The sequence below is a fragment of the Scyliorhinus canicula genome, chromosome 1 (assembly GCF_902713615.1).
Source record: "Scyliorhinus canicula chromosome 1, sScyCan1.1, whole genome shotgun sequence".
NCBI classification, from domain to species: Eukaryota; Metazoa; Chordata; class Chondrichthyes; order Carcharhiniformes; family Scyliorhinidae; genus Scyliorhinus; species Scyliorhinus canicula.
This window is the reverse complement of record NC_052146.1, coordinates 168,436,732-168,453,057: the sequence shown is the minus strand read 5'-3', so window position 1 is coordinate 168,453,057 and position 16,326 is coordinate 168,436,732. Positions and strand designations below refer to the sequence as shown.

At 45.1% G+C, this 16,326-nt stretch overlaps 1 protein-coding gene across 2 annotated transcripts in view; it reads left to right on the top strand.

Annotated features, from left to right (window-relative positions):
- tulp4a (TUB like protein 4a) overlaps positions 1-16,326 on the top strand; it is a 569,265-nt gene that overhangs the window by 290,469 nt on the left and 262,470 nt on the right. For both annotated transcript variants that reach the window (XM_038802363.1, XM_038802372.1), the window contains exon 7: positions 15,473-15,697. In XM_038802363.1, coding sequence (XP_038658291.1) covers positions 15,473-15,697 — 225 coding nt within the window. The remainder of the gene's footprint in view (positions 1-15,472; positions 15,698-16,326) is intronic.

Genomic DNA, 16,326 nt, shown 5'->3' with positions numbered 1-16,326 from the left:
ATTGTCTGAGTCAATGCTATCTGGGGATAAAGTCTTTGCATAGTACTTTGGCTGTATGGGTGGTTGTGGCTCTCCTAGCTGGAGCAGCTTCTATCCATCTGGAGAATTTATCCACTATTACAAGGACGTCACTGTACTTTTGGCATTTAGGAAGGGTGATGTAGTCTACGTGTATATCCTGGAACGGTCCTGCAGGAGCAGGAGCTTTTAATTGAGGCATTGATGTTATAGGTCCTGTGTTCCTTTCAACTGGGCATGCGCGGCTTGGGCATGCGCAGAACGATCCATGACCAAAACGTTTTTTACCGCGCATGCGCAGAACGCAAAACGGCTGATTTTTAACTGCGCATGCGCGGCTTCTGCTTCATGCGCAGACGCAGATTTTCGTCCTTTGTTCCCCAGAGATGGTAAAATGTGCTCAGACGCCATTTTACATTGGATTTCAGCATTTTTTCTTTCTAAAAAGTTCAAGTTACTTTTTCCTTTCGATCTGGACTGGATTGCAGCGTTTTTCTTGGTGAAAAGTTCAAGTTACTTTTTCCTTTCGATCTGGACTTTTCACTCGCGATTTCTAGACAACCCTTTCTGCTCTGATAGTGATTGTTTGAGTTTTGCATCACTCAGTCCCTGTGCAGTTTGGTTTCTGAGCATACAGTACTGTTCAAATTTTTTCTGTATTACTTCTAATTTGGTTCTGTCTTCACCTTTCAAATATTTAAAGCTATTATATATTTCTCTAGCTTCATGTTCTGCGATGAGCAGTGCTATTTTCATTTCTTCTCTGAGGCTGCTTTTAAATCATTAGCTATGATATATATATCGAACATTTGCTGAAATATTTTCCATTCGTTACTTAAATTACCGGTTGTGTTCAGCTGAGGTGGGGTTCCAATCAATCTCATCAAATTAGCGAAGTCTTCCCACGTCGAATGTCCGGTAGGGGTTTTCCTTGCCATTTTGGTCTTTCTGTGTCTGCAGCTTGTGTAACCTTATTGTAAGCGTTCTGAAGCTATTTCTGGTACCATGTGTTGTTCCTTGTGTCTTAATAAACCTCGTAGTCTTAAAGTTGAAGTAGATGCTTTATTGTGAGTTTGTTCTCTCTTCGGTGCTTAACTTAAAGTTACATCTATGCTGCTAGTCTGTCTTGCTACCAGCTCCCGTCCTGTGAAGTATGTCCTGACTTCCTGTTTGTGTGTATTTATATCTCTCCCGTGCTCCCTCTAGTGCTTGCTCAGTTGTATTGCATCTACACAGATATACAGTCACCACAGGTCTCAAGTTGTTCTTTTGAGGGGCAGCACGGTGGCCTAGTGGTTAGCACAACCGCCTCACGGCGCTGAGGTCCCAGGTTCGATCCCGGCTCTGGGTCACTGTCCGTGTGGAGTTTGCACATTCTCCCTGTGTCTGCGTGGGTTTCGCCCCCACAACCCAAAAATGTGCAGAGTAGGTGGATTGGCCACGCTAAATTGCCCCTTAATAGAAAAAATAATTGGGTACTCTAAATTTATTAAAAAAAAAAAAAAAAGTTGTTCTTTTGATAGGTTATGCAATGGTTTGATACCAATTGTGATTTTCTTTTAATCCTTTACCACACCAACTCCTCTGGAATCGATCCGTCATTTGTTGAGGTGATAGATGTGCCCATGAATGTATTTGTTGGGCCAAAAAGGGCATCTGTGCTTTGGTGCTACGGGTTTATCAGTCTGAACTTGTCTCCAAATATCATTATTATGCAACTGAATACCTGATTCTAACCATGTCCATTTTTCTTTCTGTGTACAATCACGTTGCATTTCACGTAGATCCTGTAATAAGTTGGTCACTCCCAATTTGTAAATGTGATTGGATTCCTCATACCATTGAGAGGCAGATTCCCTTGCTGCTTGGTCCGCAAGTGCGTTTCCTTTTGCTTCCATGGTGTCTTCATGAGTATGGGCTTTGCACTTTAGAATTGATACTTCTTTTGGCAAGGCCATGGCTTCCAGGAGGCCTCGTACTTCCTTTCCATTTCAGATAGGTTTACCTGCTGTTGTGAGAAATCCTCTTTTTCTCCATAGGTGGCCAAAATCATGTGCCACTCCAATACCATATCTGGACTTAGTATAGATGTTAGCAGTTTTATCTTTTGCCACATGACATGCTTCTGTTAGTGCTTTTAATTCGGCCTGTTGAGCTGATGTTCCTGGGGATAAAATTCCTTCAGCTAATACTTCATATGGGGTTGTGACCGCCCAGCCAGCTTTTCTGACACCCTTGTCAACCATCTGTGAATAGGATTAAATCTGGGTTCTGTAGTGGATCTTCTTCTTCTAAGCGTACCTCTTCCATTTCCTCTATTATTTTCACACAGTCATGTCCCTCTGCCTCTCCTCCCTTTTGTTCCTTGGAAAGCGGGAGCAAAGATGATGGGTTTACAGGACTGGCTCTGTGAAAATAAAGGTTGGGTGCTTCTAAAACTGCTGTCCATCTAGTCCATCTAGCTGATGTAACCTGTGATACGCTGTTCATGGATAGTAGAGATTGGACTGAATATGGGCATTTAATGGTTAACTGTTGGTCTAAGACAAGGCCTGATGTTGCCATTACAGCTGGACATGTGGCTTCCATGACTCTTAAACAGCTTCCAATTGCTAGTGCCACGTTGTCAAGTTTAATGGAGTAGTATCCAACTGGTCTTAACTGATCACCATGTTCTTGGGCTAGTACTGTGGTCATGAACAAAAATGGTAAAAGGTTTTCCATTGTTTGGAATTCCTGGAGCTGGTGCTGAACATAGGGCCTTTCTCAGATTTAAAAATTATTCTTTTTGTTCTTTGTTGAGGTTAACTGTGTCTTTTGATTTTCTGTACCTTTCAAAAAATCATCAATGGCTGAGCTATCTGAGTGAAAGAATCAATCCAATTTCTGTTAAATTTACACAGTGCCAAAAAAGATCTTACTTCCTGGACCATTGTAGGTTCCTTTGCAGCTATAATGGCATCTGTTCTGTCCTGAGTAAGTTTCCCTTTTCCTTTGGATATTTTCTGACATAAGCCGACAACTTAATCTTGAGATATTTGTGCTAGCTTTCCGTCCATTATCACCAAGGCGATCCAAAACCAAATATAAGTCTTTTTCGTGATCATCTTTATTAATGAATGCTATCAGAATGTCATCTACATACTGGATAATGGTGGAAGGCAGGACAGGCCTGGTGTGGTTAGAATATAGAACATACAGTGCAGAAGGAGGCCATTCGGCCCATCGAGTCTGCACCAACCCACTTAAGCCCTCACTACCACCCTCTCCCCGTAACCCAATAACCCCTCCTAACCCTTTTGGACACTAAGGGCAATTTAGCGTGGCCAATCATCTGTCCTGCACACCTTTGGACAATGGGAGGAAACCGGAGCACCCGGAGGAAACCCACGCAGACACGGGGAGAACGTGCAAACTCCGCACAGACAGTGACCCAGCGGGGACTCGAACCTGGGACCCTGGCGCTCTGAAGCCACAGTGCTATCCACTTGTGCTACCGTGCCGTGGCTCTGTAGAGCCATGTGGTAAACAATAGGGCTATTGTGAAAACCTTGTGGTTGTCTAGTCCATGTGTACTGTTGTTGATTGATGCTGAAAGCAAACCATGGCTGTACATCCTTAGCTAGTGGTACTGATTTGCCATGTCAATGACTGAAAACCATTAAAGGTCTGGTGTTAAAGAGTTAAACACTGTAGATGGATCTGCCATTAAGGAACTTTCCTGACAATGAATTGGTTGGCTTTTCTATAGTCAATATTCAAGTTCCATGTGCCATTATAGTAAGAAGTCTGAGAACACCAGGTTAAAGTCCAACAGGTTTGTTTCAAACACGAGCTTTCGGAGCACTGCTCCTTCCTCAGGTGAATGGAGAGGTATGTTCCAGAAACATTTATATAGACAAAGTCAGAGATGCCAGACAATGCTTGGAATGCGAGCATTTGCGGGTAATCAAATCATTACAGATCCAGAGATAGGGGTAACCCCAGGTTAAAGAGGTGTGAATTGTCTCAAGCAGTTGGTAGGATTTTGCAAGTCCAGGTCAGATGGTGGGGGATGAATTTAATGTAACATGAATCCAAGATCCCGGTTGAGGCCGCACTCATGCGTGCGGAACTTGGCTATAAGTTTTTGCTCGGCAATTCTGCGTTGTCGCGTGTCCTGAAGACCGCCTTGGAGAACGGAACTATTATTTCTTTGTACATCTTGCAGTTTGTAACGACATGTTTTCATCCAATGTTCTGTTTTACCACAATAAAGACATTGTGAAGATTTCTTATATTCTTTTAATGGGGCAAGGGAGCAAGTATTGGAACCCAATGCTTCTGGAGAAGTTGTATTTACGGCTGAAAACCCTGCATCAGCTGCCGAGGCTGACTTTGGCAAGCAGGAGGGTTAATGACTACCATGCATGCCGCGATCAATCTGAATACAGCGGTCAACTGTTTCAAGATATGTACCGGTTGAAGCCCATGTAGGTAGGATCAGGCTCAAAGGATTAGTTATTTTGGGTTTTAAACCAGCAACAAAAGCAGTTTTAATCGGTCCTAAAGTACTTGTATCCCAAGTATCTGTTTCATTTTGGAGTTTCATCCCTGAATGTTCTGTCCAGACATCTGTATAAATCTGTTCTCGAAATCTTGAATATCTTCACTAGATTTTTGAATACAGGATGTAATTTTTGACCAATCAGTGCTCAGTGGCCTGATTCTTAATAGCCAATTCTTTTTTAAAAATATTTTATCGACGTATTTGAAAAATTTTATACCAGTAGCGTAAACAATGACATCAACATGGTAAAATTAACATTTCCCCCCATCCCAATCTTCACACACCTCAACAATACAACAACAATCCAGCCCCCCCCCCCCGCCCCCCCTTGGAATACTGCATCTGCTGACATTTTTATATTCCCCGAGAGAGTCGACGAATGGCTGCCACCTCCGGATGAACCCTAACATTGACCCTATTAAGGCAAACTTTATTTTCTCGAGAATGAGAAACCCAGCCATGTCACTAACCCAGGTCTCTGCACTCAGGGGGCTTCAAGTCCCTCCACATTAACAAGATCCATCTCCAGGCTACCAGGGAGGCAAAGGTCAAGACGTCGGCCTCTTCCGCCCCCTAAACTCCCGGCTCTTCCAACACTCCAAAGATCGCTACCTCCGGACTCGGCACCACCTGTGTTTTTAGAACTGTGGACAATGCCTGAGCAAAACCCTGCCAAAACCCTCTAAGCTTCGGGCATGCCCAAAACATGTGGACATGATTTGCTGGGCTTCCCGCGCACCCCACACATCTATCCTCCACCCTGAAAAACTTGGTCATCCTAGCCACTGTCGTGTGGACTAGCCCGATGAACTACCTTAAATTGATCAAGTTAAGCCTGGCACATGATGAGGAGGTATTAACCCTGCTTAGGGCATCCGCTCATAGACCCGCCTCTATCTGTCCTCCTAACTGTGTCCTCCCACTTGCCCTGAAGCTCCTCCACTGGGGTTTCCTCCGCCTCCGAAAGCTCCTGGTAAATATCCGATACCTTCCCCTCTCCCACCCAGGTACTGGAGACGACTCTATCCTGTATCCCCAGTGGCGGCAGCAGCGTAAAGGCCAGAACCTGCTTTCTCAGGAAGTCGTGCACCTGCAAATGCCTAAAACGATACCCTGCTGGCAATTTGAATTTATCCTCCAAGGCTTTTAAGCTGGGAAATCTCCCATCTATCAATAGATCCCCCATCCTTCTAATTCCTGCCCTTTGCCAACTCCGGAACCAGTCATCTAGCCTACCCGGTACAAACCTATAGTTATTATAAATCGGGGTCCAGATCGATGCCCCCTGCACTCTCTTATGTCTCCTCCATTGCCCCCAGATTCTCAGAGCCACCACCACCATCGACTTGTGGAGTATCGGGCCGGCGAGAACAGAAGAGGTGCCATTATCAGTGCTCCCAAACTGGTGTCTTTACATGACGCCCCCTCCATCCGCTCCCACACCGACCCCTCCCCCACTAGCCAGTTCCTAATCATGGCTATATTGTCGCCCAGTAGTAATTGCAGAAGTTCAGCAGCGTCAACCCACCATCCCCCCTGGCTATGCTCGAGCAACACTTTCTTCACTCGCGGGGTTTTACCCACCCACACAAAGCCCAAAATAATCTTATTCACCTGCTTGAAAAAGGGCTTAGGGATGAAGCTAGGGAGGCACTGAAAGACAAACAGAAATCTGGGGAGGTCCTTCATTTTCACGGTCTGTCCCCTCCCCACCAGTGACAGCGGGAGCATGTCCCACCTCTTAAAGTCCCCTTCTATTTGTGCTACCAACCGGGATAGGTTTAACTTGTGCAGTGCCTCCCAATCCCGGACCACCTGGATTCCCAGATATCGAAAGCCATCCTAAGCGGTAGCTCTCCCAGTCTCCTCCTGTCCCCTTGCCTGGATCGCAAACATCTTGCTTTTCCCCTTGTTCAATTTATACCCTGAAAAATTGCCAAATTCCCCCAAGATTCACATGACTTCCCCCATCTCCTCCCTGGTCTGAAATGTACCAGAGCAGGTCATCTACATAGGGCGAGATCCGGTAGCCCCCCCCCCCCCCCCGTCGGCCTGTATGACCCGCAATAAAACGAAGCCTGTGACATTGTTCTCAATGTTGACAATGTTCTCACCAGCAGTGGGCTCAATATCTCTGAAAACTTCTTATAGAATTCCACCGGGTAGCCGTCAGACCCCGGGGCCTTGCCCGACTGCATGCCCTCCAGCCTCTCGATTATTTCCTCAATCTCAATTGGGCTCCCAGCCCTTCCACCAGATCCTCATCTACCGTCGGAAACCTCAACTGATCCAAAAACTGCCTCATCGCCTCCACCCCAGCCGAGGGTTCCGACTCATATAATTTACTACAGAAGTCCTTAAACACATTGTTTACCCCCCCTGGGTCCAGGACAGTATTACTGTCTCTACTCTTTACTTAACCTATCTCCATAGCCGCCTCTCTTTTCCTGAGCTGGTGCGCCAACATTCTGCTTACCTTTTCCCCGTACTCATTGATCGCCCCCCTTGCCTTCCTCAACTGTTCCACCGATTTCCCTGTGGTCAACAGCCCAAACTCCGCCTGTAACCTCCGCCTCTCCTTCAGTAGCCCCGCATCCGGGGCCTCCGAGTATCTCCAGTCCATCTGGAGTATCTCCTCAACTAACCTGTCCCTCTCAGCCTGTTCTCCTTCGTCCTCGGCCGTGCAAACCTCCATGGGTCTACTCCCCCCATCTGTTCCATAAAACCCTTCAATTCCTTTGCCGCAGCCAGCCTCCTCCCTGTCCTGGATTTTGACCGGTCCAATTCCGGATCAATGACTATTGAAGTCCCCTCTCATGATCAGGTTATGTGACTCTAAGTCTGGGATCTTACCTAAAACCGCCTCATAAATTCCACGTCTTCCCAATTTGGAGCATATATGTTCACAAGTACCACTCGCACCACCTCCAGTTTCCCACTCACCATTATGTACTTAACCCCCTTGTCTGACACGATTTTCCTGCCTCGAATGCCACTCATTTATTAAGCAAGATCGGTACCCTCCTGGTCTTTGAGTCCAGTCCTGAGTGGAACATATGGCTTACCTACCCCTTCCTCAATCTCGTCTGGTCTATAACCTTTGAGGTGTGTCTCTTGTAGCATTGCCACATCCGACTTCAGCCCCCTCCAATGTGCGAGCATGCGAGCCCTCTTGACTGTCCCATTTAGTCCTCTAACGTTCCATGTGATCAGCCTTGTCGGGGGGGCTTCCAACCCCCCCTCCTGCCGACTAGCCATCACCCTTATTAGGCCAGCCTCGAGCTCGCGCCCTCCGCTTCCTTGAGTCCCCACTCGGGCAGTCGCCGTTCCCGACCTTCCATTTGTCCCCTAGTAACAGTTCGTCCCCTGTCAGCAAAGCAGCTCCCCCCCCTCCCTCCCTCTCTAGCAACAACATGAGAAACCCAATCCCCCAAGTCAAGCTCTAGCTTAACATCTGCTCACCTCCCATTGCGCTTCCGCGAATCAGCTGACCCATGCTGACTTGATAGCGCCCACCCCTGGCACCAAGCAGTCTGTCTCCCTATAGTTCTCTCACCTCTCCCCCCACATGAATGACCATTTTAAAAGCATCACATTCCGCAGTAAACAAACACCACAAAAAAAAGTGAAGAAAGTCACTTTAGAAAAATAATCACCCAAAAAGCAGAACCAAATTCAAAGTCCAACCCCCTCGCTAACCAGCTCCCTGCAAAACCAAGCAACCTTTAACCATCCACACAGCCCATTATCTCACATAGCGCTACTTATATTTATACAATCCAACACAACAAATCACCGCCACAGTCCTTCTCCAAGGCTTCAGTGCCTTTTAATTCGCCTCCAGCTTTATTTATTTAATAAAAGTCCATTCTTCGCCTGGCGCTTCAAAGTCGAAGTACCGTTCCTCATGTGTGACCCACTGACAGGCTGGGTACGGCATCCCGAACTTCACCCCTTCTTAAAGAGGGTCGTTTTTGCCCGATTGAACCGAGTTCTTCTCTTGCCCAAATCCACTCCCTGGTCCTGATCCTGCGCAACTCACAGTTCTCCCACTTGGCTGCTCTGTTCTTTCTTGGCCCACTGCAAAACGTGTTCCTTGTCCATGAAACGGTGAAAACGTACCACCATGGCCCTCGGCGGCTCGTTAACTCGGGGCTTCCTCGCTCGGGCTCTGTGCGCTCTGTCCAATTCCAGGGGCTGAGGGAACGCCCCAGCCCCCATCAACTTCTCCAACATGTCCGTCACATAAGCCCTCGCATCCGATCCATCACTGCCTTCAGGGAGGCCAACAATTCTGAGATTCTGCCTCCTGACCTATTCTCCAGGTCCTCCAGTTTCTCCTGCACTCTTTTCTGGCGGTCGTTCATCATCTCCACCTTGGTCTTCAGCACGGTTATGTACTCCTCGTGCTCGAACACCTTTTTCCCCACCTCCTGGATCGCACGTCCGTGCGTTTCCTGATTCTGAACCACTTGATCAATCGAAGCCTTAATCGGATCCAGCGTGTCCTTCAGCTTGTCGAAATAATCCTCGAAAAACTTCACCAGCTGATCCATCAACCACTGTGTTGTCTCCACACGGCCCTGCTGCCCTGCCATGCTGTCCCGTGTTACCAGCTCTACTTGCGTATCCCTTATAGGACTTTGTCTTCTCACACTGGTCCAATTCTCCATACACCGGAAAGAGATTTCTCCTTTCTGTCTCACTCTTCACCAATTTGTCCCATAACATCCGGAAAAAAACGGGGGGGGAAAAGGTCCAAAAGTCCGTTACAGGCGGGAGCTATCAAATGTGCGACCTACTCCTCCATAGCCGCCACTGGAAATTAATAGCCAATTCTTAACCGCTGTACAACCAGCTTCCAAATTTTCAATTTCATCTCCAAGGGCAACATCTACTTCACCCGCGAGAATTTAACCGTCACGGGTGCCACCATAATAGACAAAATTTTCACACCATCTAATGGATGAAGATGGTAAATGATTTGTAAACTATAGAGCTGTTCCCATGTGGTCATGCCTCCCCTTTTTGGGTGCGTGAGATCTTTTAGACCATCTGTCTATTTTATCAGGATCAGCAACTTCATAGAATGTACAGTGCAGAAGGAGGCCATTCCGCCCATCATGTCTGCACCGGCTCTTGGAAAGAGCACCATATCCAAGCCCACACCTCCACCCTATCCCCATAACATGGACCCAGTGTCAGCCACATTCAGATTTTGTAGTTGTTATCTCATTCTCTTGTTTCCTTCCTTCCAATTTTAACCCTTTTGCTTCGTAGTGGGGCTAATCAAATGACCTTTGTAGTTTGTCTGTTAGGTTCAATAATTTCGTCTGAGTTATTTGGTATTTGAGATCTAACTTTTAGTTTGTTTTTAACATTTGATTTTGGTTGTGGGATTGGAGCTGATGCTGTATCGCTCAGGATATTTTCTCTAGCTTCGGAACTGGTATTAGGAGTTAAACAAGGGTCGTTTGTTTTCTGATCCGAATTGTGAGCTGTGAGATCGTCTGTTAAGACTTTGCAATATCCTTTCAACTTGCTCATTTCACTTTCCAAAATACATCTTTCCTCAAGCAACTGACAATTTTGACTTTTAATGTCATCAGTTTCTGAATTGAATTTTGGACTCTGATTCATTATTTTTATCCTGTAATTCGCCAATTTGGAGTGATTGTTGTTGAACTTTAAAGGTTTCATTTTCAAATAATATTTTGATCTGTTCACATTTTTCAAGTCCAAAGACGTGCAGGTTATGTGGATTGGCCATGATAAATTGTCCTCAGTGACCAAAAAGGTTAGTACTGCTCCTTCCTCAGGTTCCTGCAGATTCACCTGAGGAAGGAGCAGTGCTGCGAAAGCTAGTGTTTGAAACAAACATGTTGGACTTTAACCTGGTGTTGTAAGACTTCTTACCATGCTCACCCCAGTCCAATGCCGGCATCGCCACATCATGGCTACCAAAAAGGTTAGGAGGGGTTAGTGGTTTACAGGGATAGGGTGGAAGTGAGGGCTTAAGTGGGTCGGCGCAGACCCGATGGGCCGAATGGCCTCCTTCTGCACTGTATGTTCTAAGTTTAGATTTTGCATCTCGCAATTCTTCAACAACTGCCGCTAGTTGGTCTTTAGTGGACTTAAGGTCATGATCGTTTTTAGTTCTCACGATCGTCTCTTGCTGTTTACGGAGCTCCGCCATTACTGCAAAAGACCATTTCATGCGTTTTCTTCTAGTTAAACATGTGGTTTTTCCCCAGGCCCTTTTTATGTCATCAATGGACCACAGTCCTTTGGGAATATCATATTTTGATTCAATTTGCGTAGATACTTTAGGCAATCCAAAATGTCTATAAATTAAAGATCTAAGATCTCCCTCGTCGATAGAAACGTCCAGTACAGCCCGGCCTCTCTTCGAAGTCGTGGGAAGTAGTTCTCTTCCATTTAAAGGAACTGAATCTATTTTAGGATTTTTGTCCGCTATAAATCCAGCCTTACCAGACTTGGTCACAAACAATTTGTGTAATTTGAAGATTACACGATCACAACTATTCAGTCGGGTTTTATTTAGTTATGCGGCCTGCACCCGATTGAATAACTCCTTCTTAAAAAGGTCCTTTTTAAACGGGTCGAAGCACTAGCCAGTACGGCTTTAAGACTTTTAATGGGTGCAAAAAGAGATTTTCTCACCCCAGTCTAGCCGTTTTTCGGATAGATGTCTTTGGGTCTTCCGTTCTTCTGGGCTTCCGCTAACGGTACGATCCTCGGTCTTCCAATGTCCTCCGAATCCTTCTGATCATCTCCGACTCATTCCGATCTTTTCCGACTCTCTCCGATCACTGACTCGGTGCTCCTCCCCTTTGCCGACTACGCCAATTGTGGTAATCTACCGTGCGGTTTAAGTGTAGTCTCGTATACACTTCAGAACTCAGTAGAAATTTAAGTTGAACTTCTCGGATGCGAAACAAACATCTTTTATGGTGTCTATTGATTATAATTGAGAGACTGAAATCTGCTTGTGGTTACAAATCAGATGTTCTCAATAAAGCCCTTGCCAGCAAAAGACTTTAAGAGAAATAATTGGCTTAATGGTTTACAACAGATTTAACTTTCAAAATACAGTAATGGTTCTTTTGCTTAAAGCAAAACAGCGTGCGCGAACTTCAAGAGTTAGAGTGGAAATATGAAATACGGATAGCGAGTAGTTAGGTAAAATGATCCTGGATGGAAAATGGCTGCCCGGACCTCTATGTTTAAGGAGAATGTTATCAGTCTGACTCCATCTGTCCCTACCCCTGTAATGTGCTGATTGGTTTGGATGGGTTTCAAATGCATTTGGTTGGATGGTTAGTTGTCAATCATTAATATGCAATATAGCTATGAATATGTTGCATTTTTAGATGTTTGTGTGTGTGTTGGAATGTGATATATTCTTTTAATCAATTCTAGCTTTCACTTGTAAAACTGCTGACTGCACTATTATCTGTATTCTGAACAATGGTGGGTTCATGTAGTCATGGTGATCTTGATCAAATTGTGGTATGGCTGCATAACTTTTGCAATTCTGTTCATTAGAACAATGGCAGTTTATAATGTCAATTTAACTTTTCAGTAAAATGTTGCATCAGCTTTAGCTATCTTTTAAATGTTTCAAATTCTGCTTTGCCACTGCAAATCCTCCAAGCTGTGTGTTTTTGTAATCTACGTTATGCTTGAAGTTTAATGATGGAATCCAGTTGAAAATGGATTTTAAACTGGGCTTTAGTATTTATATTAAAATGGCTAGATTAATGACCCTTGTACCTATCAGAAATAGCCAGTTCCCTTCAAAGTTTGAGGGGGCGACCTGATAGATGGTCTACAAAATTATGAGGGGCATAGACAGAGTGGATGGTCAGAGACTGTTTAGAGGAGATGTACGAGGTAAGTTTTTTTACACAGAGGGTAGTGGGTGCCTGGAACTCGCTGACGGAGGAGGTGGTGGAAGCAGGGACAATAGTGACGTTTAAGGGGCATCTTGACAAATACATGAATAGGATGGGAATAGAGGGATATGGACCCCGGAAGTGTAGAAGATTTTAGTTTAGATGGGCAGCATGGTCGGCGCAGGCTTGGAGGGCTGAAGGGCCTGTTCCTGTGCTGTACGGTTCTTTGTTGTTCAAATCAGGTACCAGAAATGCTGGAAAATTAAAGGTTTAGAACTGAGGGAGATCAAAATTGGTAGAGAAATGGGACTGGGAAAATTGATGGGATTGATGGCGGATAAATCCCCAGGGCCTGAGAATCTGCATCCCAGAGTGCTTAATGGAGGAAGGTGGCTCTGGAAATAGTGGATGCATTGGTGGTCATCTTCCGGGATTCTAAAGACTCTGGAACTGTCCTTGCAGATTGGAAGGTAGCTCACCTCACTCCGATATTGAAAAAGGGAGGTAGAGAGAAAGCAGACAATTATAGACCAGTAAGCCTAACATCGGTAATGGGGAAAATGCTTGAATCCATTATCAAGAACTTTATAGCGGAACATTTAGAAAGCAGTGGCAGGATAAGTCAGAGTTAGCATGGATTTATGAATGGAAAATCATGCTTGACAAATCTGTTGGAATTCTTTGAAGGTGTAACCAGTACAGTCGACAAGGGGGAGGCAGTTAATGTGGTATATTTGGACTTTGAGAAGGTGTTTGACAAAGTTCCGCATAAGAGATTATTGTGCAAAATTAAAGCGCATGGGATTGGGGGAAATGTATTGAGATGGTAGAAACTGGTTGGCAGGGAGGAAACTAAGAGTAGGGATTAATGAATCCTTTTCAAATTGACAGGCAGTAACTAGTGGGGTACCACAGGGATCAGTGCTGGGACCCCAGCTATTCACAAATATATATTAATGATTTGGATGAGGGAAAAAAATATAACATCTCAACGTCTGCAGATTATAGATACCAAGTGAGATGGGAGGTGAATTGTGACGAGGATGGAAGGATTCTACAGCATGACCTGGGCAGATTGGGCGAGTGGGCAAATCAAAGGCAGATGCAGTATAATTTGGTTAAGTGTGAGATTATTCACTTTGGAAGCAAAAACAGGAAGGCAGATTACTACCTAAATGGTTGTCAATCGGAAAAGGGGAGTGTGCAGCGGGACCTGGGTGTCCTTGTACACCAGTCGCTGAAGATAAGCATGAAGGTGCAGCAGCCCGTAAAGAAGTATTATGTATGTTGGCCTTCATTGTGACAGGTTTCGAGTTTAGAACATAGAACATAGAACAGTACAGCACAGAACAGGCCCTTCGGCCCTCGATGTTGTGCCGAGCAATGATCACCCTACTTAAACCCACGTAACCCGTATACCCGTAACCCAACAATCCCCCCATTAACCTTACACTATGGGCAATTTAGCATGGCCAATCCACCTAACCCGCACATCTTTGGACTGTGGGAGGAAACCGGAGCACCCGGAGGAAACCCACGCACACACGGGGAGGACGTGCAGACTCCACACAGACAATGACCCAGCCGGGAATCGAACCTGGGACCCTGGAGCTGTGAAGCATTGATGCTAACCACCATGCTACCGTGAAGCAGGGATGTGTTGCTGCATTTATACAGGGCTTTGGCGAGGCCACACCTGGAGTATTGTGTGCAGTGTTGGTCTCCTCTGAGGAAGGATGCTCTTGCTGTCAAGGGAGGGCAGCGAAGGTTTACCAGACTGATTTCAGGGATGGCGGGACTGTCATGTGAGGAGAGATTGACTAGGTTGGATTGTTCTCACTGGAGTTCAGAAGAATGAGCGGGGATCTCATCGAGAATTATAAAATTTTAACGGAACTAGACAGGGTAGATGCAGGGAAGATGTTACCAATGGTGGGTGTGTCCAGAACCAGGGGTCACAGTCTGAGGATTCAGGGTAAACCATTTAGGACAGAGATGAGGAGATATTTCTTCACACAGAATGGTGAGCCTGTGGAATTCATTACCACAGGAAGTAGTTGATGCTAAAACATTGAATATATTCAAGAGGCGGCTAGATATAGCACTTGAGGAGAATGGGATCAAAGGCTATGGGGAGAAAGCAGGATTAGGCTATTGAGTTGGATGATGAACCATGATCATGATGAATGGCGGAGCAGGCTCGAAGGGCCAGAAGGCCTCCTCCTATCTTCTATGTATGTATCTATGCCCCCTCATCCCTCGAAATGGATGATGACTTGGGTGGTTGGGGGGCACGAGGCCCAGGGATCTGCAACATCAGAGTCCCTGAATACGATTTACCCAGATGAGATGGTGGGGCTTACCCCCCCCCCCCCCATTTCTTAGGACTGCTAGGATATAAATATCCCAGCCCGGGTGTCGGCCAGGGCAGGAGACCCTTTGGGGAGTAGGAGGAGTGTATAGTAAGGAGAATAAAACCAAACATTTCTACAGTCATCGCTTCTGAGTGATCGCTTGCCTGCGACTTACAATTTCTCACTCACTCAGGCTCCATGACTCACTTTTCCTTCTCTACAGTACTGCCAAACCCCAGATTCGCCAATAGGTACCACATACTTCCTTAATAATCTTAGTTTCAAACCTTCCCTCCTTAGCAATATATCAAATACTGCAAAAGCTGAAAACCCACACTTCAAACATCACCAACTTCAGAAACCTAACCTACAAACCTGAATTGCCAATATTAAATTTGAAAAATGAATTTGATGGTAATTTGATGTCTTCTCTTCATTTTCCCCCACATGCATGCTACCAAAATGTGTCAGTCACTCACTGCTGCTTAGCCATAGAGCTGCCCATACTCTCAGTCTGATATATTTTGCCTATCATCTTGCTATGTATGCTACATATTGAAAAAGACAATATAAAGTTTTTTAAATGCCTTGAATTATACAAAACATGAAAATTGTACCTTTTTTCTTCTCAGCGTCCCATTACAGCCATCTGCTGGGGTCATCGTGACTCACGTTTATTCCTCGCTTCTGGACCTGCATTATATGTTGTTCGAGTGGAGCACAGGATTGCCAACTTGCAATTATTATGTCAGCATGCTATAGCTGTTTCTCTGCGTGACGAGAAAGACGTCAGTAAATTAACACTGCCACCTCGTCTTTGCTCGTATCTCACTGCTGCATTTGTATCAACAATTAAGGTATTTATTTACTATTTTTACTTTGTTACTGGAGGAAGTACACTCTGCACAAGTGTTATTATTTCAATTTTCCCTTGTTTGTTCAGACCATAACTCAGCATTTTTCAATATTGAAGCCATTGATGTATAGCAGTGACCCTCATTCATAATGATTCATCAAACAATTGAATGATTGTTGTCCCTTAATGAATAATATGTAACTTAATGTTTTTTTAAATAAATTTAGATTACCCAATTATTTTTTCCAATTAAGGGGCAATTTAGCGTGGCCAATCCACCTACTCTGCACATTTTTGGGTTGTGGGGCAAAACCCACGCAGACACGGGGAGAATGTGCAAACTCCACACGGACAGTGACCCAGAGCCGGGATCGAACCTGGGATCTCAGCGCCGTGAGGCGGTTGTGCTAACCACTAGGCCACCGTGCTGCCCTATATGTAACTTAATGTTGCTGTGTCCTGAGTCAGACCAAGAGTTGGATGGTGGGATTAAACTGATCTTTTGGCTTACATTAATTTTTTTAATGTTTCTACACTTTTAATCCAGAGCAATCTTATAATATAGGAAATCATCCTGACACAATCTGCTGATCATGATAATTGCAGGAAATATCAAATTACCGTTTTCTT